Genomic DNA, 22,395 nt, shown 5'->3' on the forward strand with positions numbered 1-22,395 from the left:
GTTTTGTAAAATTATTATATTAAATAAGACATCATTTCTGCCACATTTTGCGAAAGTGTTTTCCAGTCCTCTTTGAAAATTTAACATTTTTGTGTAGCCAAATCTATGAGATTGTCTTGGGTACTTTTAGCTATTTAAATATTTTAATAGTAGAGACAAGGTCTTGCCCAGTTGCCCAGGCTAGAGTGCATTGGTGTGACTTTGATTCACTTCAGCCTCACTTTCCTGGGCTCAGGTGATCCTGCCACCTCAGCCTCCAGAGTAGCTGGAACTACAGGTGCAAGCCCCCACACCCAGCTAATTTTTGTATTTTTTTGTAGAGATGGACGTCTCATTGTTTTTCCCAGGCTGGTCTGAAAGTCCTGGATGTAAGCAGTCCTCCTGCCTCGGTCTCCCAAAGTGCTGGGATTGTAGGTGTGAGCTACCATGCCTGGCTCTGTGAAACTAAACTAACACAGAAATGATACAAATGATAGACTTAGTTGCCAAGGGCAATTTAAGCAGCTATTTTAGTTATGTTCCATATATTCAGGAAAATAAAAGAAAGCATTTGCATATTAAGGAGAGACATGGAAGATACGCACATATGTGTGTGAATGCATATGTGTATATGTAGGTAAATACACACGCATACATACACAAATTGAATTTATAGAGATGAAAAATACACTGGAAGGGATTAACAATAGATCAAACACTACAGAAGAAAAAGATTAGTGAACTTGAAGATACAGTAATTGATTACCAATGATGAAACATATGGAATAAAAAAAAAAACCCATAATGAACTGTGGGGTAACTTCAAGTGTTTGTAATTGGAGTCCCTGGAGAGACCTTGTGAGGTCAGAAAAAATATTTAAAATAGGGGCTGAAAAAATGTCAAATTTGACCATAAATCTAAGAAGTTCCACAAACCTTGAGCACATGAAACATGAAGTATGCTAAGAAGCATGATTACGTTGCTTAAAACCAGTGATAAAAAGAAAAAATCTTTAAAAAAGCACTGAGAGAGTGCTGAACATGCTAGGACTTGAGAATAGCAACAGACTTTTTTTTTTTTTTTTTTTGAGACGGAGTCTCACTCTGTTGCCAGTCTGGAGTGTAGTGGCGAGATCTCGGCTCACTGCAACCTCTGCCTTCCAGGTTCAAGTGATTCTCCTGCCTCAGCCTTCTGAGTAGCTGGGACTACAGGTGTGTGCCACCATGGCCAGCTAATTTTTGTATGTTTAGTAGAGACAGGGTTTCATCATGTTGGCTAGGATGGTCTTGATCTCTTGACTTTGTGATCTGTCCGCCTTGGCCTTCCAAAGTGCTGGAATTACAGGTGTGAGCCACTGCGCCCGGGCCAGACTTCTTGACAGAAACAGTGAACACTAGAAGTCAGTGGAAGAGATCATTCTGAAAGAAAAAAGCTTTTGACCTAGAATTCTGTACACAGTGAAAATATTTTTGGGCCAGCCTCAGTGGCTCACGCCTGTAATCTCAACACTTTGGGAAGCCGAGGCAGGTGGATCACCTGAGGTCAGGAGTTCAAGACCAGCCTGGTCAACATGGCAAAACCCCATCTCTACTAAAAAATATAAAAATTAGCGTGGTGGCGGACGCCTGTAGTCCCGGCTACTCGGGAGGCTGAGGCAGGGAGAATTGCTTGAACCTGGGAGGCAGAGGTTGCAGTGAGCCAAGATTGCACCACTGCACTCCAGCCTGGGTGAGAGAGCGAGACTCCATCTCAAAAAGAAAATATTTTCAAAAAAACAAAGGAAAAGGAAGACTCTCAAATTTACAAAAGCTGAAAGACTATGAACAGCAGACCTGTGCCATAAGAAATGTCAAGCCCTTGAAGTCAAAGGAAAAAAATAACAGGTGGAAATCTGGATCTACATAAAGGAATGAAGAACACTAGAAATAATAAATATAAAAGACTTACTTTAAAAATTCTCTTCCAAGGTAATGTGTTATTTTAGTAAAGACAACAATAGTATATTGTGGGTGGGCAAGGGGGAGTTTATAACCACTGGAATGCCAGAAAATGGTTAACAACCTCCTCTTTGCCTTGATGGTAGCATTTGCCAATTTCCATGCTGTAAATACAGCCACAGGGGTGGTTTCCAGGCTGCAAACACGATGTCACTAAATGTAGAGCTGGGAATAGATACACAGTAATGTACCGTTATATAGTATTTCTAACAATGTACAGTAGATGTATGTGTTAGACAATAGTAAAATGTAGTAAAATAATTAGGATGTGATGAGTTTTGAGTATTTATTACTGAAAATTCAAAAACCAACTGTGAACCAGTATAAACCAACTCGTGCATACCACTGACAGTAACATGTAAGGGAAAAAACAAATGGCAACAATAGCACAAAGACTAGGAGAACGGAAATGGCAGTGTATTATCCCAAGGTTCTTAAATTGTACATGAAGTGATACAATGTTATATTGGTAATGGAAATGGAAGTGTACTGTTGTACTGTACTAGTTATGGTGTTCATGAAGTGGTATAATATTACTTGAAGGTAGATTGTGAGTTCAAAATGTATATAATGAACCCTAAAGCAACCATTAATAAGAACGCAGTAGGGAATGTATTGTTAATATGCCAACCATGGGGATAAAATGGAATCAGTTAATACAAAACAAGGCATAAAATGAGAAAAAACAAACAACAGATGGGATAAGTAGAAAACAAAAAATAATATGGTAGATTTCATTCATATACATCTATATTTACATTATCAGCAGTCACATTAATGTGAAAGGAGTAAAAGTTTCAGTTGAAAGACAGATTATCAGATTAAAAAAAGTAACTGCTGCCTACAAGAAACCTATTTTATTTTATTATTATTTGTTTATTTAGAGACAGAGTTTTACTCTTGTTTCCCAGGCTGGAGTGCAGTGGCGCAATCTCGGCTCACTGCAACCTCTGCCTCCCAGGTTCAAGCGATTCTCCTGCCTCAGCCTCCCAAGTAGCTGGGATTACAGGCGCCTGCCACCACACCCAGCAAATTTTTGTATTTTTAGTAGAGACAGGGTTTCACCATGTTGGCCGCCATACTGGTTTCGAACTCCTGACCTCAGGTGATCCACCCGCCTCGGCCTCTCAGGTGCTGGGATTACAGGTGTGAACCTCTGCACCTGGCCAGGAAACCCATTTTAAATATAAAGATCATATAGTTTCAAAGTAAAAAGATGAAAAAATGTAAATGTTGGTAACACTGATTATAAGAAAAATAGAGTGGCTATATTTGCATTGACAAAGTAGATTTTAGAGAAAACAGTATAATCAGTGATAAAGAAGGTCGTTTTATAATGATGAAGCAATCTATACATCGAGAAGATATAACAATCCTAAATGTTTATGCACCTAAATAGAACTTCAGTATACATAAATCAAAAGCTGATAGAACTGCAAGCAGAAATAGACAGTTCCACAATTATAGCAATACATGTCAATGCCTTTCTCTCAATCTTTAAAAGAATGTGTAGACAAAATTATTAAAAATATGGAAGACTTGACTAGCACTCTTAACTAGCTGGACCTCAGTTTATAGAATAATGCACTCTGCAATAGCAAAATACACATTTTTTTTCAAGTACATATGGAACATTGATATGATTAGGCTTTGTGTCCCCACCCAAATTTCATCTTGAATTGTAATCCCCACAATCCCCACGTGTCAAAGGAGAGACCAGATGGAGATAACTGAATCACGGGGGCAGTTTCCCCCATGCTGTTCTCATGATGGTGAGTGAGTTCTCATGAGACCTGATGGTTTTATAAGGGGCTCATCCCCTCTTCGCTCAGCACTTCTCCTTCCTGCCACCTTGTAAAGAAGGTGCTTTACTTCCCCTTCCACCATGATTGTGAGTTTCCTTAGGCCTCCCCTGCCATGCTGCACTGTTAGTCAATTAAACCCCTTTCCTTAATAAATTACCCAGTCTTGGGCAGTTTTTTATAGCAGAATGGAAACTAATACAAACATTAACCAAGATAGACTGTATTTACACTATAAAACAAGTATAATAAGTTTATTTTGTTTTAAATTCAGTACTGTAAGACAAGGCAGAAACAAAATATTTTAAAAATCAATTCCTACAAAGAACATTCTCTGACCACAATCTTGTGGAATTAAACGGGAGACCAAGAAAAGAAAGATAGCTGGAAAATCCTCAAATATGTGTAAATTAAATTACATACTTCCCAAATAGCTATGTGTGAAAGAAGAAATAAAAAGGAAATTAGAAAGTACTATGAACTGATGAAAGGTTAAAACACAATATACCAGAATTTATGGGATGCAGTTAAGCAGTGTTTAGAAAGAAGAGAATCTCAAAATTAGTAGAAGATGGACCCAGTGCATTGGCTCCCTGTAATCCCAACACTTTGGGAGGCTGAGGTGGGCAGATCACTTGAGTGCAAGAGTTTGAGCCCAGCCAGGGCAACATGGTGAAACACTGTCTTTAAAAAAGAAAAAATATATGTTAGTAAAAGAAGCAATAAGCAATAACAGTGAAAAAAAAATAAATGAAACAGAAAATCAGTGAGCCTGAGGAACATGGTGAAACCCTGTCTCTACAAAAAGTACAAAAGTCAGCTGGGCATAATGGCATGCACCTGTAGTCCCAGCTATTTGGCAGGCTGGGCTGGGAGAATCACTTGAGCCTGGGAGGCAGAGGTTGCAGTGAGGCGAGATTGCGCCACTATACTCCAGCCTGGGTTATAGAGTGAGACCTTTTTATCAAAAAAAAAAAAAAAAAAAAAAAAGAAGCAGCAGCAAAGAAAGAAAGGTAAAAAGAAGATCAGCGAATTTAAAACCGTTAAGAAGCTTAATAAAATTGGTAGTTCTCTAACCAGACTGATCAAGAAAAGATAGAAGAATCAAGTTACCAATATCAGGAATGAAAGAGGTGATATCATTACAGATTCTATAGATATTGAAAGAATAATAAGAATATATGTTCTGTTTTTTGAGACAGAGTCTTGCTCTGTCACCGGGCAGGAGTGCAGTGGCGCTGTCTGGGCTCACTGCAACTTCTTCCTCCCACGTTCAAGCAATTCACCCACCTTCTACTCAAGCCTCCTGAGTAGCTGGGTTTACAGGCGCATGCCACCATGCCCATCTCTACAAAAACAATTTTTTAAAATTAGCCAAGCATGCTGGTATGCACCTGTAGTCCTAGCCACTCAGGAGACTGAGGCAGAAAGATTACATGAGCCCACGAGTTTGAGGTTACACAGAGCCATGGTTGTGCTCCTGCACAGTGTGGGCTATAGACCAGGACCCTGTTTCTTAAAGCAAAAAATTATCAATTAAACTCATCATAATCATCTTGGTGGCAGAAACAGCCTTTGAGGAATTCCAATATCCCTTTCTGATTTAGGAAAAAAATAACTTGGCAAGTTAGGAATAGAAGGAAACTTCCTCAGTTCGATATAGAGCATCTGTAGAAAATATACAGCTAATAGTATTTTATTCATTTATTTGGCTTTTTTTTTTTTTTTTTTTTTGAGACGGAGTCTTGCTCTGTCACCCAGGCTGGAGTGCAGTGGTGCAGTCTTGGCTCACTGCAAGCTCTGCTTCCCGGGTTTACGCCATTCTCCTGCCTCACCCTCCTGAGTAGCTGGGACTACAGGCGCCTGCCACCACGCCCAGCTAATTTTTTTTTTGTATTTTTAGTGGAGATGTGGTTTCACGGTGTTAGCCAGGATGGTCTCCATCTCCTAACCTCGTGATCCACCCGCCTCGGCCTCCCAAACTGCTGGGATTACAGATGTGAGGCACTGTGCCCAGATGCTAATAGTGTTTTAAATGGCAAAAATTTGAATGCCTCCCCCTTAAGATGCCTTAAAAAGGAAAGAATGTCTGCTTTCACCACTTCTGTTCAAGGTTGTAGTAGTGAGGTAAGCAAAATAAATAAAAGGCATCTAGATTGCAACTCTGCTTTTTTTACAGAGTAAGATTTATACTACCTGGTTTCACTAATAATTTTAAAGATTATGTTAAAGATAATTTTAAATGTAATCCAGCATATAAACAGAACTAAAGACAAAAACCACATGATTATCTCAGTAGATGCAGAAAAGGCCTTTGACAAAATTCAACAGCCCTTCATGCTAAAAACTCTCAATAAATTAGGTATTGATGGGACATATCTCAAAATAATAAGAGGTATTCATCACAAACCCACAGGCAACATCACACTGAATGGGCAAAAACTGGAAGCATTCCCTTTGAAAACTGGCACAAGATAGGGATGTCCTCTCTTACCACTCCTATTCAACATAGTGTTGGAAATTCTGGCCAGGGCAGTCAGGCAGGAGAAAGAAATAAAGGGTATATAATTAGGAAAAGAGGAAGTCAAATTGTCCCTGTTTGCAGGTGACATGATTGTATATTTAGAAAACCCCATCGTCTCAGCCCAAAATCTCTTAAGCTGATAAGCAACTTCAGCAAAGTCTCAGGATACAAAATCAATGTGCAAAAATCACAAGCATTCTTATACACCAATAACAGACAAACAGAGAGCCGAATAATGAGTGAATTCCCATTCACAGTTGCTTCAAATGGAATAAAATACCTAGGAATCCAACTTACAAGGGATGTGAAGGACCTCTTCAAGGAGAACTACAAACCACTGCTCAGTGAAATAAAAGAAGACACAAACAAATGGAAGAACATTCCATGCTCATGCATAGTAAGAATCAATATCATGAAAATGGCCATACTGCCCAAGGTAATTTATAGATTCAATGGCATCCTCATCAAGCTGCCAATGACTTTCTTCACAGAATGGGAAAAAAATACTTTAAAGTTCATATGGAACCGAAAAAGAGCCCGCGTTGCCAAGACAATCCTAAGCCAAAAGAACAGAGCTGGAGGCATCACACTACCTGACTTCAAACTATACTACAAGGCTACAGTAACCAAAACAGCATGGTCCTGGTGCCAAAACAGAGATATAGACCAATGGAACAGAACAGAGCCCTCAGAAATGATACCACACATCTACAACCATCTGATCTTCGACAAACCCGACAAAAACAAGAAATGGGGAAAGGATTCCCTATTTAATAAATGGTGCTGGGAAAACTGGCTAGCCATATGTAGAAAGCTGAAGCTGGATCCCTTCCTTACACCGTATGCAAAAATTAATTCAAGATGGATTAGAGACTTAAATGTTAGACCTAAAACCATAAAAACCCTAGAAAAAAACCTAGGCAATACCATTCAGGACATAGGCATGGGCAAGGACTTCATGTCTAAAACACCAAAAGCAATGGCAGCAAAAGCCAAAATTGACAAATGGGATCTAATTGCTTCTGTACAGCAAAAGAAACAATCATCAGAGTGAACAGGCAACCTACAGAATGGGAGAAAATTTTTGCAATCTGCTTATCTGACAAAGGGCTAATATCCAGAACCTATAAAGAACTCAATCAAATTTACGTGGAAAAAAACAAACAATGCCATCAAAAAGTGGGCAAAGGATATGAACAGACACTTCTCAAAAGAAGACATTCATGAAAAAATGCTCATCATCACTTGCCATCAGAGAAATGCGAATCGAAACCACAATGAGATACCATCTCATACCAGTTAGAATGGCAATCATTAAAAAATCAGGAAACAACAGGTACTGGAGAGGATGTGGAGAAATAGGAACACTTTTACACTGTTGGTGGGACTGTAAACTAGTTCAACCATTGTGGAAAACAGTGTGGCGATTCCTCAAGGATCTAGAACTAGAAATACCATTTGACCCAGCCATCCCATTACTGGGGATATACCCAAAGGATTGTAAGTCATGCTGCTATAAAGACACATGCACACGTATGTTTATTGCGGCACTATTCACAATAGCAAAGACTTGGAATCAACCCAGATGTCCATCACTGACAGACTGGATTAAGAAAATGTGGCACATGTACACTGTGGAATACTGTGTAACCATAAAAAAGGATGAGTTCGTATCCTTTGTAGGGACATGGATGCAGCTGGAAACCATCATTCTCAGCAAACTATCACAAGAACAGAAAACCAAATACCGCATGTTCTCACTCATAGGTAGGAATCAAACAACGAGATCACTTGGACACAGGAAGGGGAGCATCACACACCGGGTCCTATTGTGGGGAGGGGGTAGGGGGGAGGGATAGCATTAGGAGACATATCTAATATAAATGATGAGTTAATGGCTGCAGCACACCAACATGGCGCATGTATACATATGTAACAAACCTGCATGTTGTGCACATGTACCCTAGAACTTAAAGTATAATAATAATAATAAAAAAAGAAAGTTAAAAAGTAAGTAAGCCAGACTGGGAGAAAATATTTGCAAGTCATATATCTTACAGAAGTCTGGGCACAGTGACTCAAACGCTTAAATCCCAACATGTGGGAGGCCGAGGTGAAAGCATCATTTGAGTGCAGGAATTCAAGACCAGCATGGGCAACATAGCGAGACCCTGTCTCTACAAAAAATAGAAAAAAATTATCTGGGCATGGTGGCAGGCACTTGTAGTCCCAGCTATTCAGGAGGCTGAGGAGGGAGGATCATTTGATCCCAGGAGGAGGTTGAGACTGTAGCGAGCTATGTTTGTGCCACTGCACTCCAGCCTGGGCAACAGCAAGACTGTGTCTCAAAAAAATAAAAAAAATAAAAAAAAAAAAGGTATATCTGACAGAGGATTTATGTTAGGAATATCTAAAGAACACAACCCAATTAAAATTGAACAATAGATTTGAATAGTCACTTTGGCAAAGAAGATATGCGGATCAGAAACTTGTGAGAAGATGATTAGTCATTAGGGGAATGCAACTTAAAACAATAGGGAGATACCACTACATATGCACTAGAATGGCTAAAAGCGTTGACTGGGGGCCGGGGGCCAGGCGCCGTGGCTCATGCCTGTAATCCCAGCACTTTGGGAGGCTGAGGCGGGTGGACCACCTGAGGTCGGCAGTTCTAGACCAGCCTGGCCAACATGGTGAAACCCTGTCTCTACTAAAAATACAAAAATTAGCCAGGCGTGGTGGCGGGTGCCTGTAATCCCAACTACTCGGGAGGCTGAGGCAGGAGAATTGCTTGAACCTGGGGGGTGGATGTTGCAGTGAGCCGAGATTATGGCATTGCACTCCAGCTGGGCAACAAGAGTGAAACTCCGTCCCAATAAAAAAAAAAAAAAAGTTGACAGGGATGTGGAGCTTATGGAACCCTCTGCACTGCTGCTGGGGGTGTAAAATGGTACAAACAAGCCATTCCAGTCCTAGGTATTTACCCGAGAGGAATCAGAACATTTGTCTATACCATGACTTGTACACCAGTGTTCTCCATCAAAATAATAATAATAATAATAATAATAATAATAAAGACTGTAAACAATTCAAATGTCCATTAGCAGATCAATTGTTAAATTGTGGTATATTCATACAATGTAATACTACTCAGCAACAAGAAATAATGAACCCTTGCCAACATGGAAGAAAGTGACAGAAACCAGATCATAATTGCCTGAGTGTGGGAGAAACTCTGTAGCGGTGTAGGGAGAGAGAGAAATCACAGTGGGACATGAGGAAACGGCAATGATCAATATACTCATTTTCTGGTGACGGTTTCATGTGTGTAGATACGTCATATCTTATTTTATACTTTATGTAGTTTACTGTATGTCTTTTATACGTTAATAAATCTGTAAAAAATAAGTGAAGATTTTTAAAGGGTGGACGTTTCTATCATAGAAAGCATTTTGCAAAAACCATTCATGACACTAGAAAAGTACTTCACAAAACAATGACTTTTTGGCTCTGAAAAAAATGACACGGTCTTACTCTGAAAATAAATGTTTAAACCATTCAGGATGTAAAACAATCACAACAAAGGCACACAAAGTATGTTGCTTCAGTTTTCTTAAAGTTTTCCTTGTAATGGACCACCCCCAACCCCCATTTTTTTTAACAGTGGTCAAATGAGCCAATATGTACTTTCTCTTTTTTTTTTTTTTTTGAGACAGACTTTCACTCTGTCACCTGGGCTGGAGTGCAGTGGCACAACCTCAGCTCACTGCAACCTCTGCCTCCTGCGTTCAAGTGATTCTCCTGCCTCAGCCTCCAGACTAGCTGGGTCTACAGGTGCCCACCACCGTGCCTGGATAATTTTTATATTTTTAGTAGAGACAGGGTTTTGCCATCTTGGCCAGGCTGGTCTCGACTCCTGACCTCGAGTGATCTACCCACGTCAGCCTCCCAAAGTGCTGAGATTACAGGCATGAGCCACTGTGTCCAGCCCAATGTGTACTTTCCAAAATAATGTTTTACTTTTTGGTTAAGATGTTAGTTTTGGCTTTCTGATGTAAAACTGTAAATACTTTAAAAACCAGTGTATGTATATAGATATATTAATATCTCTATATAAATATATACTATATATTTATATAATATATACTTATATATTTATTTATTTATATATTTTATATAATATATATTTATTCATATAATATATATATATATTTTAAAGACAAGGTCTTACTCCATCTCCCAGGCTCTGGAGTGCAATAGTACAATCATAGCGCACTGCACCCTTGACCTCCTGGGCGCAAGCAGTCCTCACACCTCTACTTCCTGATTAGCTGGGACTACAGGTGCCTGCCACCACTCCCAGCTAACTTTTTTATGGAGACGGGGTTTCACTATGTTGCTTAGGCTGGTCTTGAACTTCTGGGCTCAAGCAGTCTTCCCACCTTGGCCTTTTAAAGTGCTGAGATTACAGGCATAAACCATTGCACCCAGCCCAGATACATTTTTAATTATAGTGATTACAGTAGACCTATCACTATAATACTCAGTGAGCTTTTTTTATTGGAAAAAATGTCTGTCAAGGTAAATATTATCTGTCTAAATAGTTTGCTACGTGGGCTAGGCCTCCTGAGATAGGTAAACTATGTGAAGGAAGAGATAAGAAAGATCAAAGACAAAGTAATAAGCCAATTAAAGTAGAAATAATTTTGTAAGAATAAATTTGGCTATAGGAGAAGTTAATTTTAACCCACCCCTTCCTCATGTTTGGAATGTGATTTAAGGAAATGGGAATAGGCTCTTGTTATTGAGTGATTTCACCATCCTTTATTCTCGTGGGTATGGTCAAATAAATCTGCTACAGTTATCTGCCAAATCTGATGTCTGTGCATATTAAAGTTTTTTTTTTTTTTTTTTTTTTTTCTGGAGGTCCATTGCTTTCATCGTATTTTTAAGGTAGTTTTATATGACGTGAAAAGATTGAACTAGCTTACTTACGGAGATGACAATTAAAATCCTGAATTCATGAATGTGAGGAATACATTTGTTAGAAAATAAGCTGACCTTGGGGAATGACTTATTTTATTATTTTAGATTTATGGTCACAAAATATAACCATCTATTTGTGGTTACTGAAATGTAGGTCTCAGGCCTTGGCTACCAATATTTCAAATCTAGAGCTGTGGTAGTAGACAGAAATCTAAGTGATACTAATATATATGGTCCTTGGACTATATTTTTAGGTATTTTGCTTTATATGGTTTTTGGACTACGTTTTTAGAGATTTTGCTTTAAGCAATTTGACGCAGAGAACATTTTCTTGATACCTCTAGCATCTAGCATAGTGGATTATAAGACATTTCATGCTCTTTTTTGCCCCCTCTTTAAAAAACAATTTTACTATGTGAAATAAGAACTGTCATTTTGGTGTGGGAGAGGAGCCTTGAGTATGTAATCAAGATCCAGAGGCTGTCCAGGCGCGGTGGCTCACACCTATAATCCCAGCACTTTGGGAGGCTGAGGTGGGTGGATCACAAGGTCAGGAGTTTGAGACCAGCCTGGCCAATATGGGGAAACCCTGTCTCTATTAAAAATACAAAAATTAGCCAGGCATGGTGGCATTTGTTTGTAGTCTGAGGTGCTTGGAGGCTGAGGCAGAAGAATCAATTGAACCTGGGAGGCGGAGGTTGCAGTGAGCCGAGATCATGCCACTGCACTCCAGCCTGGGCGACAGAGTGAGACTCTGTCTAAAAAAATAAATAAATAAATAAAATAAAATAAAATAAAATAAAATAAAATAAAATAATCCAGAGACCCTAGTTTGATTCTTTAGCATTGTGCTGTAATTTTCTACAAGTGGGCCCAACTAGTGGGCCATGCCTGGTTTTTAAATAGACTAGTATAGATCACCTTACCTACCATGTGCCAAGTGCGTAAGTAAAAGAGGAAGTATATGAATATGTTTTCAAATCACTCTCTGTTGTCGTGTTTCTGTCTCAGCTTGAAATGTTTGCTTTTGCTGTCTGTTTTTCCTCCTGGATCATGTAAAAATGCCTTAAGCCTGTAGGGAATTAGAGTAACATTTCTAAAGTGAAAGTTACAACTGACCCAGCTTTAAACTGGCAGACATGAATTACTTTGGTATTGTCAGTGTTTATTAGAGCATAGGGCAACTGGAATTCCTCTGAGTTGAGGAATTTGAATATTGGCAGGAAGAGCAAAAATAATTCCTTATGTCATAGAACAAGGAAGTCTGATAAAAGGAGGGTGCACCTGGGTGATTGTCTAGGTATATATTACCTCATTCATCTCCATATTCCTCAGGACCCACTTAGTACACAGCCGCGTTCTAAGGATGTGTCTGATCTGGGACACCCAGGGAGACGACAGACAATAGGGATATTGAAATTCATTCAGAGCAAGACCAGAGGGATTTGATTCAGACTGGGATGTTCAGGGTTTTCCAAGGACAGGCTGATCTGACTCTTGGGCTCCAGGACAATTCAGAACTCTTGGGAATTTTTCTGACTAGGGAATAAAGAGCCAGAATCTACTGATGTATCCATACTCTTGTATTAAAGATCCCTTCTGGCCTTTGTCCAGTCTGTCTGGTGATTTGCTCTAGGGCTTTCTGTAGGATATATATGGAGTTGGAGAATTGAAGGGCCAGCCCTTATGTACCCCTATTCTCTTTTTTTCCAGTCTCTGGTTCTTCAAAGAACTGCATAAATGTTACAGGTTAACAAGTATTCTTGAAGCCACTCTCTGATGGACTGAATAAAATGCCTACTTCTTTGCATTTATTGTGTGTGTGTGTGTGTGTGTGTGTGTGTAGATCAGATCAGATCCCTTTTTAGCATTCGTTTATTATGTCAAGGAAATTGGATTTTGGAAACCCAGTAACCTATTGTCCATTGTTTTTAGTCCTTCATTTGCTTTTCGTTTTTATTATTCTTTGTCTTTTCTTCTTTCTCCTTCCCCACAGGAAGAGAGTCTGTCATATAGTAAGGAGCTCTTAGATTGGAAACCCAGGCATCTTCCTCTCTAGGTATAAATGAGCTTGTGCAGAATGGGACATATGAATCACTGTGTCTCATCCATCATTGGCAGCCCTTGGCTTGTCACATCTCACATCTGTTTTGAATAGTCTTCTGGGCTCCCTACTCATTTGTGGGAAAACTAACATGTGGTAGACAAACAATACAGTACCTTTCCAGTGAGAGCTCTAACAGTGTAGCTGTTTGCTGGGCATCTGGTTCAAGTAGCTGAATCACTGTTATACTTCATCCTGGCCCAGCCTCAGCAAAATTTTGTGGTGTGAAGTATTTATTTTATAAAACATTTTGATCTACTGGGAGAAAGAAGAAGTGAAATTCAAACCTGTGGCTTATTTCCTAACATCTGTGCCCAAAGTATGTATTGGGAAGGTTCAGATACTCTTTGGAGTTTCTTGTTATTTATTTTTAGAGCTGTTGTTCTTCCTGTTCCCTGTCTAATAAGTATTAGACATGTATCAAAACGACTTGCTATTTATGCTGATTTTTAATATTAATAAGAATGTAATTTATCTTGAACCTATTTCTTTTGCTAGCCCTTGGCAACTAGTCCAACTTCTAAATAAATATGTTATTCCTGACTGGAGTCCTACTATAGTACATGTATCTCTTATTAACTTATCTCTGGGAAGAGGCTTTGGTACTCTTTGAAATTATCTATTCAGTATCTAGAAATGCGGAAATACTTTTCTGGTTGCTTATATGACTCTGTCACTATGTTTGTGTCAATCACAGTAGTTCTCCCATTAAGTTGATAGGACTTGCCTGACTAATTCTGCCAAATTCATTTCCATTTGGGAAGTAAAGACTCTTTAGACCTTTCTCAGATCTCTTTCTGCCTTTCAGCCTCATTTCTTATTTCTCTGTTTCTGTGCTCCTTACCATGAGTCATAAGTATTATAGGACCCATTCTTCATGGATTGCTGGGATAGTACTTCTAATAGGAAATAATAGTGTTTTTTAAGAAAAATATTTCCTTTCTAATGTTTTCTTTACAGTAAATACACATTGAATATCTGTAGAAGGAAAAATATCCGCAGTTAATTTTATTAAACTGATTAGTTTTATTAAATGTAAGATGTTGGATGTTATTCTCCTATCTCAGGCTGTAATACTTTCTTCTTAGTGTATTTAAATAACTCTATCCATTCATAAATATCGTGAAGTCTTTTCAAACGTAAAATTAAATTGTGAAAGATATGCAAGAAAATAAAACTCCAACCCGGGTGCAGTGGCTCATGCCTGTAATCCCAGCACTTTGGGAGGCTGAGGCGGGCAGGTCTCCTGAGGTCAGGAGTTCGAGATCAGCCTGACCAACATGGTAAAACCCCATCTCTACTAAAAATACAAAAAAAATTAGCCATGCATGGTGGCCGGCACCTGTAGACCAACTACATAGGAGGCTGTGACAGGAGAATTGCTTGAACCTAGGAGGTGGAGGTTGCAGTGAGTTGAGATCGCACCACTGCACTCAAGCCTGGGCAACAGAGCGAGACTCCGTCTCAAATAAAAAAGAAAAGAAAAGTCCAGTTAAAACAGAGAGTTAAAATGGTGTTTTCCTAGGATTTTATGGAAAAGGCTTTTCACTTAATATTAAGTGTACATGTGGAGATGTAGTTCTTAACATAATTCCATTATGACAGTTGTCATCTCAATTATAAATTAGATTGAATTTATAATTTTCCCTTGAATTATTCCCTTGTTGTCCAGTTCTTATATCTGGTATGCAGATGAGTAGGAAAAGCTTCCATTTTAGAAGAATAACATGTTTGCTTGTGTTTATTTCAGGAAAACCTCACAGCACGGGTAGCTCTGAACGGATTCAGCTCTCAGGAATGTATAATGTCCGTAAAGGCAAAATGCAGTTGCCAGTGAACCGATGGACAAGACGCCAAGTCATCCTGTGTGGGACCTGCCTGATAGTATCATCTGTGAAAGACAGCTTGACCGGAAAGATGCATGTTCTGCCACTGATTGGTGGAAAAGTAAGTAAGTTAGTTAGTTAGTTTGTTTATTTATTTATTTTTTGAGTCGGAGTCTTGCTCTGTTGCCCAGGCTCGAGTGTAGTGGCATGGTCTCAGCTCACTGCAACCTCTGCCTCCTGAGTTCAAGCCATACTCCTGCCTCAGCCAGGATTACAGGCATGCACCACCACACCTGGCTAATTTTTGTATTTTCAGTAGAGACGGGGTTTCACCATGTTGGCCAGGCTGGTCTTGAACTCCTGACCTCAAGTGATCTGCCCGCCTCGGTCTCCCAAAGTGCTGGGATTACAGGTGTGAGCCACCGTGCCAGGCCGAAAATTAAGTTTAAAACAAGCAAAATATTAACAGGTTTCCCAGCATCAGTAAGGACCTTACTTTAAGCCATTTCTGTGATGTGGGGTAGATGATTTTTGACTCATCTGAGGTCTTATTCAGTTCCTGTTGTGGATGTTGTCAGTTGGTGGAACTGTGGAGAAAAAACAGTGCCATTGGCTCATATGAGGCCTTGATGATCATTGCTTCATGAGTTATGTGCATTGTACCTACTGGACAGAAAATAGGTAGAATTTCATTGTCATATTTCAGAGTTTAGATGACAAATTGATTACTTACGAGTTGGTGTCTTAAGCGTACATTTTCTAGTAGAGTCTACTGATCCTTAAATTTGTGAATTTAGAAACATTGACACATGCTGAAGGTTTGAGTCTATAGTGCTTAAGTATTTGACCTCATTTTCCCCTATCTGTGTTTAGTGACCAGTGGGGTTAGCATTTTTAGTTTATTAAGTGCCTAGTTATAAATTTTGAATCTTAAATGTTTCTCATTTTGGAGAAAATGTGATGCAACTGATATATTTTTGACATTATTGGTTTCTTTGCTTTGGGTATGTTAACTATTTTATTGCTATTATTTATAAAATAGAACCAGATTGCTTGAGAAAATGTTATATTCTTTTCTTTGTCAGAGTTATTAATAAAGTCCCAAGCATTGGTAAGGGTAGCATCACCATAGTTATATGTCATATTTCTTGAGTTTTAAGTAATATAATATGTTAATAAATGGAAATTAGGATTTGGATGAGAAAATGGGTCATTGAACGTTGGGGGCACATTAAACAAATACTTTCTTTTTCTTTTTTTCTTTTTTTATTTTATTTTTTTGAGATGAAGTCTTGCTCTGTTTCCCAGGCTGGAGTGTGGTGGCGCGATCCCAGATCACTGCAACCTCTGCCTCCCGGGTTCAAGTGATTCTCCTGCCTCAGCCTCCCAAGTAGCTGGGACTACAGGCGCATGACCCCACATCCAGCTAATTTTCTGTATTTTTAGTAGAGACGGGGTTTCACCGGGTTAGCCAGGATGGTCTTGATTTCCTGACCTCGTGATTCACCCGCTTTGGCCTCCCAAAGTGCCAAGATTACAGGTGTGAGCCACTGTTCCTGGCCTAAGTACACCATTTGTTAATTGGCAAATGTCTAAATGTCTGATCTGTTTCAAGGGTTATAAGTGAAGGAAGTAAGACCAGATGTGTGTGGTAATAAATGGTTTTGTTGTTCACTGCTGTGTAGCAAGCACATTCTTGTAGTCTTTCCTTATGAATAAATAGCCTATGTTAGTTTTTTCCTCTCTATTCTAGTTTTAAGAAGGCTAATACTTGATCATTTTCAAAAATAGGTTTTGGTCAGGCTGTGCAAGGTGCATTTAGATCGATTTTAGTCGTTCATTTTGAATCCACTGCTGCTTAACTTTTGTCGGAGCATTGAAAAGTTAGTGACTGATATGCTAAGATTTTGCCCTATGGATAGATGGATTACTGAAAAAATAATCATCTGTATTACCACCATAGGTTATTAAAAATGCATATTTAATGTTTGATGCTTTGTTAGGTCAACAGTCTCTCTCTTTTCTATGATGCTGGGTGTTTGCATAGGCGCATCTAATATAACTATTTATTCAGTATCCTCTTTGGGGAAGGCACTGTGCCTGGCACCCCAGAAACACTAACATAGCTAAGTAACCCCCCGCCTTTGAATAGCTTATAATTTTGTATCAGAAGATGAAGCAGGCACAATGATATCTGTTGTAAGAAAGGTGCAGAAAAGTACTGTGGGGGATTAATGGAAGGAGAGATTACATTTTGTCAGGTAAGAAGGAATTTTGTAATGGAAGAGGTAGCAATTATGATGGAATTTGAAGGATGAAAAGTCTTTTGACATGTGAAGGAGATGGTCAGAAAGATTTTTATGCTCATGGAGGCAGACAGGAAAGCACATGGAATGTTCAGATAAGGTCAGCAGATCCGGTTATAATTAGCATTTTCATTCAGTACTAGAGACTTGTCCCATTTCCCAGGCCTATTATTGGATGGACTTCTACCATTGAGTGAATTGAAAGTTAATAGCTTCCTATTTTCACAAGCAAAACTTGTAAAACCTGTTTTACACTATGCCTTTAAAAATAATTGACTACATTGAAAAACTGAGTCTTTAATATCTGTTGACTGAGTTAGGGAAAAATAATTGATTTCTTGCAGTTTGAGCTTTCATTAATTTTTGTCTTTTTTTTTTTTAATCCTGTTCTGTTGTCAGAGAAAAACTGAGAGTATAAATGAAAGGAGTTTTATTTTTTTCTTTTTAATTTAGATATAGAAGAGCTATAGATTTAGAAATAAGGAGTGAGATAGATTGGTCATAACCTAGTTATAATTGCTATGGTTTCATAGCACTTGAGCATGGTCATTACTTTACATATATGGCTTTGTTGTTAAATAAAACTCTCAAAATTTGATTATTGAAAGAGTATTTAATAGATACATTTAGATTATGTGGTTTTAATGTTATATTTAACTTGTCCTATAGAATTTAACATAGATTTTTAAATAATGTATTATTATTGTTATTATTATTATTATTTTTTTTGAGATCGGAGTCTCGCTTCTGTCGCCCCAGGCTGGAGTGCAGTGTATGCTAATCTCGCTCACTGCAAGCTTCCGGTTCACGCCATTCTCCTGCCTCTCAGCCTCCCCGAGAAGCTGGGATCTCAGGCGCTCACCACTGCCCGGCTAATTTTTCATTTTTAGTAGAGACTGGGTTTCACCCATGATCCGACCTCCTGACTCAGGATCTCCTCACCAGCCTCCAAAGTGCTGGGATTATGGCGTGGAGCCATCACCGCCACATATTATTTTTTGAAAAGACGATCTGCTTTTGCTGTCTAGGCCGGGTGTAGTGGTGCGATCTTGCCCACTGTAACCTCCGCCTCCCAGGTTCAAGTGATTCTCCTGCCTCAGCCTCCTGAGTTGCTGGGACTGCAGCACCACCATGCCTGGCTAATTTTTGTACTTTTAGTAGGGAACGGGTTCTTTCACCCATGTTGGCCAGGCTGGTCTTGAACTCCTGACCTCAAGTGCGATCCAGCTGGGCCTTCCCACCCTTGGCCTCCCAAAAGGGATTATAGGTGTGAGACCCAACCCACCATTTGCACCCTTGCACCTGAAGTATGCAATAAATTGAAGAATTGTTAACCACTCACTGAATGTAGGAACTGTAGCCATATCATTATTTAGGAAAGTTAATTTGTTCTTTACGTGATGTCTCATTGCCTCCCAGTCTCTAGAAGGATTCACTGTCCTAGAATGTAATATCTACTTTTTTTCCTTTTTTCGAAATAAGTTTTACTCATGTAGACCTAAGTTTTGCTTGTTTTGATGTGTATAAAAGTGATATATTGTTGTGGTCTTCTGTAATTGATTTTATTCCAACACAAGTGCTCGCCAACAAGATCGCTAATGTCACTTCATGTATTCTTACCTGTCCATAAATCGTCTACCTAAAACATCCCACACCTTCATAAATTCTTAAGCACCTTCCCGCTGATGGACATTTGGGCTTGCTTCAGTTTCATTGTTGCTATAAACAACACACAAGAGAACTTATGCTGATTACGCTCCTGATACGCTAAAGGCACTTTTCTAAGACAGTAGCTCTGTATGGAGCTACCATGCTGGAGGACACTTGGCTATATGCAGGAAATGCCTGATGGCCCAAATGACTGAAACAGCGGAACACATCAGCTAACATGCTTCAAGCACGCCACGGTAACACCCCTTTCCCATCTCCAGTGACCGGTCATACCACAGCTACTCTCACGCCATGTCCGCTGTGGCCCAGTGGGCCTGGGGCGTGAGCTCTCGGTCAACACAGCCGTTCAGACCCAGCCTGATGAAGTCTTGGCTTCCTTTATACTCTTGCTGCTTTGGCAAGTGGAAGAGGTAACTGAGCATCAATCATGGCCTTTGCATGTTTAGATGCAGAAGTGACACACGCCACTCTCCGCTTGTTTCTTATTAGAACTAGTCATATCACTCCACCTTAATTGTATGGGGTCTGAGAAGGAGAATTAGATAGAGATTGGTGGACAATATTATCTTTGCTGTAGGGGACACCTTGGCATTTAAAGGCAGAGGCAGAGATTAAGACATGCAGAGCATACAGAGAGTTCCCGCACAGGGACAATGCCTGAACCATCTCAATCCATTAATTCATAGTGGACCTCCTTTTAAGAAATACTACTATTGTATACACTTTGAGCTCGCCATTTGGCTCTGGACATACACATTTATTTCAAGATGATAAATTAAGTTGGTTTTCGTCGATACCTTATTTTGTATCTTCACATCAGTGTACAAGTGTTTTTCCCCACATACACTTTTTACTGCTTTCAGATTTCATTAAACTATCATCACTGCAACGAAGATATGTACTCATGTTCATTATTTCCGGAAGTTTCAGGTCCCTTTATTCTCCTTTTCCTCCCACCCTTTATTCTCCTGCTTCTCTCTCCCACCCTTTTATTCCCTGCTTTCCTCCCACCCTTTTATTCTCCTTTCCTCCCACCCTTTTATTCTCCTTTCCTCCCATCCTTTTATTCTCCTTTCTTCCCACCCTTTCCCACTCCTCTCCATCCCTAAGAAACCTTTTGCTTGATATCTTTTAATTTGTTTACATAGCATTTTTTTTAAATTGTATTTTCTGTTTGGTTTATAGAAACAGAGTTGGTTTTTGAGTATTGATCTTGTGTATTGATTTATAATCTTGCTAAATTTTCTGGTTTATTCTAATATGATGCCTATAGGTTTTTTTGTTTACTGTATAGCTAATCATATAATATTCAAATGATGACAAGTTTCTTCCTTTTTTTTGTCTTACTGTTATAGGTAGGAATATCTAGTTTGAATAGAAACAGTAGATACTTACTTGTTTTATCAATGATCTTTTTTTTCCTTTTTTTTTTGAGACAGAGTCTCTCTGTCACCCAGGCTGGAGTGCAGTGGTACATTCTCGGTTCACTGCAACCTCTGCCTCCCAGGTTTAAGCCATTCTCCTGCCTCAGCCTCCCAAGTAGCTGGTACTACAGGCGCCCGCCACCACACCCAGCTAATTTTTGTATTTTTAGGAGAGTCTGGGTTTCATCATGTTGGCCAAGCTGGTCTCGAACTCCTGACCTCAGGTGACCTGCCTGCCTTGGCCTCCCAAAAGTGCTGGGATTACAGGTGTGAGTCACTGCACCTGGCTCCTTATCAATGATCTTGAGAATGATATCTCATCATTAACATTGAAGTTTGCTTTAGATGTTTGATAAATACCCTTGGTCAGTTTAAGTGAGTTTTTATTTTCTGAGTTTGCTGAGAATTTTTATCCTTCATTTCAGCCTGAATGAAGTTACTAACAGCTTTTTCTGCAACTGTGGGGATAATAGTATGGGTGGCTTTACTATTAGTATGGGTGGCTTTAATCCATTAATGTGGTTAATTGTTTTGTAGTTCTAATTACGTTAAACTGTCTTTCTTATTCTGAGGTAAATTCAACTGGTTCTTTTTTTTTTTTTGAGACGGAGTCTTGTTGTATTGCCCAGGCTGGAGCGCACTGGCACGACATCAGCTCACTGTATCCTCTACCTCTCAGGTTCAAGCGATTCTCCTGCCTCAGCCTCCTGAGTACCTGGGAATTACAGGCACACACCACCACATCTGACTAATTTTTATATTTTTAGTAGAGGTGGGGTTTCACCATGTTGGCCAGGCTGGTCTCAAACTCCTGACCTCAAATGATTCACCTGCCTCAGCCTTCCAAAGTATTGGGATTATAGGGGTGAGTCACCATGCCACTGTGCCTGGCCTTGTTCTTGATATATATATTTTTTTAAGTTACTGGGTTTTCTAAAATAAATAAATAAATAAATAAATAAATTAATTAAAAGGCGGGGCATGGTGGTTCATGCCTGTAATCCCAGCATTTGGGAGTCTGAGGCGGGTGGATCATGAGGTCAGGAGTTCAAGACCAGCCTGGCCAAGATGGTAAAACCCTGTCTCTACTAAAATTACAAAAATTGCTGGGCGCGGTGGCAGGTGCCTGTAATCCCAGCTACTTGGGAGGCTGAGACAGGAGAATCGCTTGAACCCGGGAAGCAGAGGTTGCAGTGAGCTGAGATCACACCACTGCATTCTAGCCTGAGCAACAGAGCAAGACTCCATCTAAAATAAATAAATAAATATAAATAAATAAATTTTTGGATTTTGATGCAACATTTTGTTCAAGATAAATCTTTATGACTGTGGTTACCTGTAAGTTTCCTTTCTGTTACTGTTCTCATGTGGGTCTTGGTTATACTATCCTCATAGAATGGGTTGGGGTGTTTTCCTTCATTTTTTGTTGGCTGGATGAGTTTGGGTTGATCTGTTTTTTGAAACTTTGGTAAAACTTACCTGTAAAGCCATATGGGCCTGATATTTTTTTGAGACATTGGAAAACAACAACAACAACAACAACAACTTTCTGTATTTTAAATGGTTATATAGGGGCCAGGCGTGGCTCATGCCTGTAATCCCAGTACTTTGGGAGGCCAAGGCTGTAATCCCAGCTACTCAGGAGGTTGAGGTAGGAGCATCGCTTGAACCCGGAAGGTGGAGGTTGCAGTGAGCCAGGATTGCATCACTGCACTCCAGCCTGGGCAAGCAGTGAAATTCCGTCTCAAAAAAAAAAAAAAAAAAAAAAAAATTGT

At 39.4% G+C, this 22,395-nt stretch overlaps 1 protein-coding gene across 2 annotated transcripts in view; it reads left to right on the plus strand.

The window, feature by feature from the left end:
• Window positions 1-22,395, plus strand: part of PHLPP1 (PH domain and leucine rich repeat protein phosphatase 1) — a 288,094-nt gene that overhangs the window by 100,543 nt on the left and 165,156 nt on the right. For both annotated transcript variants that reach the window (XM_021930200.2, XM_003919671.5), the window contains exon 2: window positions 15,144-15,340. In XM_021930200.2, the coding sequence (XP_021785892.2) occupies window positions 15,144-15,340 (197 nt within the window). The remainder of the gene's footprint in view (window positions 1-15,143; window positions 15,341-22,395) is intronic.

The sequence above is a fragment of the Papio anubis genome, chromosome 19, assembly GCF_008728515.1.
Source record: "Papio anubis isolate 15944 chromosome 19, Panubis1.0, whole genome shotgun sequence".
NCBI classification, from domain to species: Eukaryota; Metazoa; Chordata; class Mammalia; order Primates; family Cercopithecidae; genus Papio; species Papio anubis.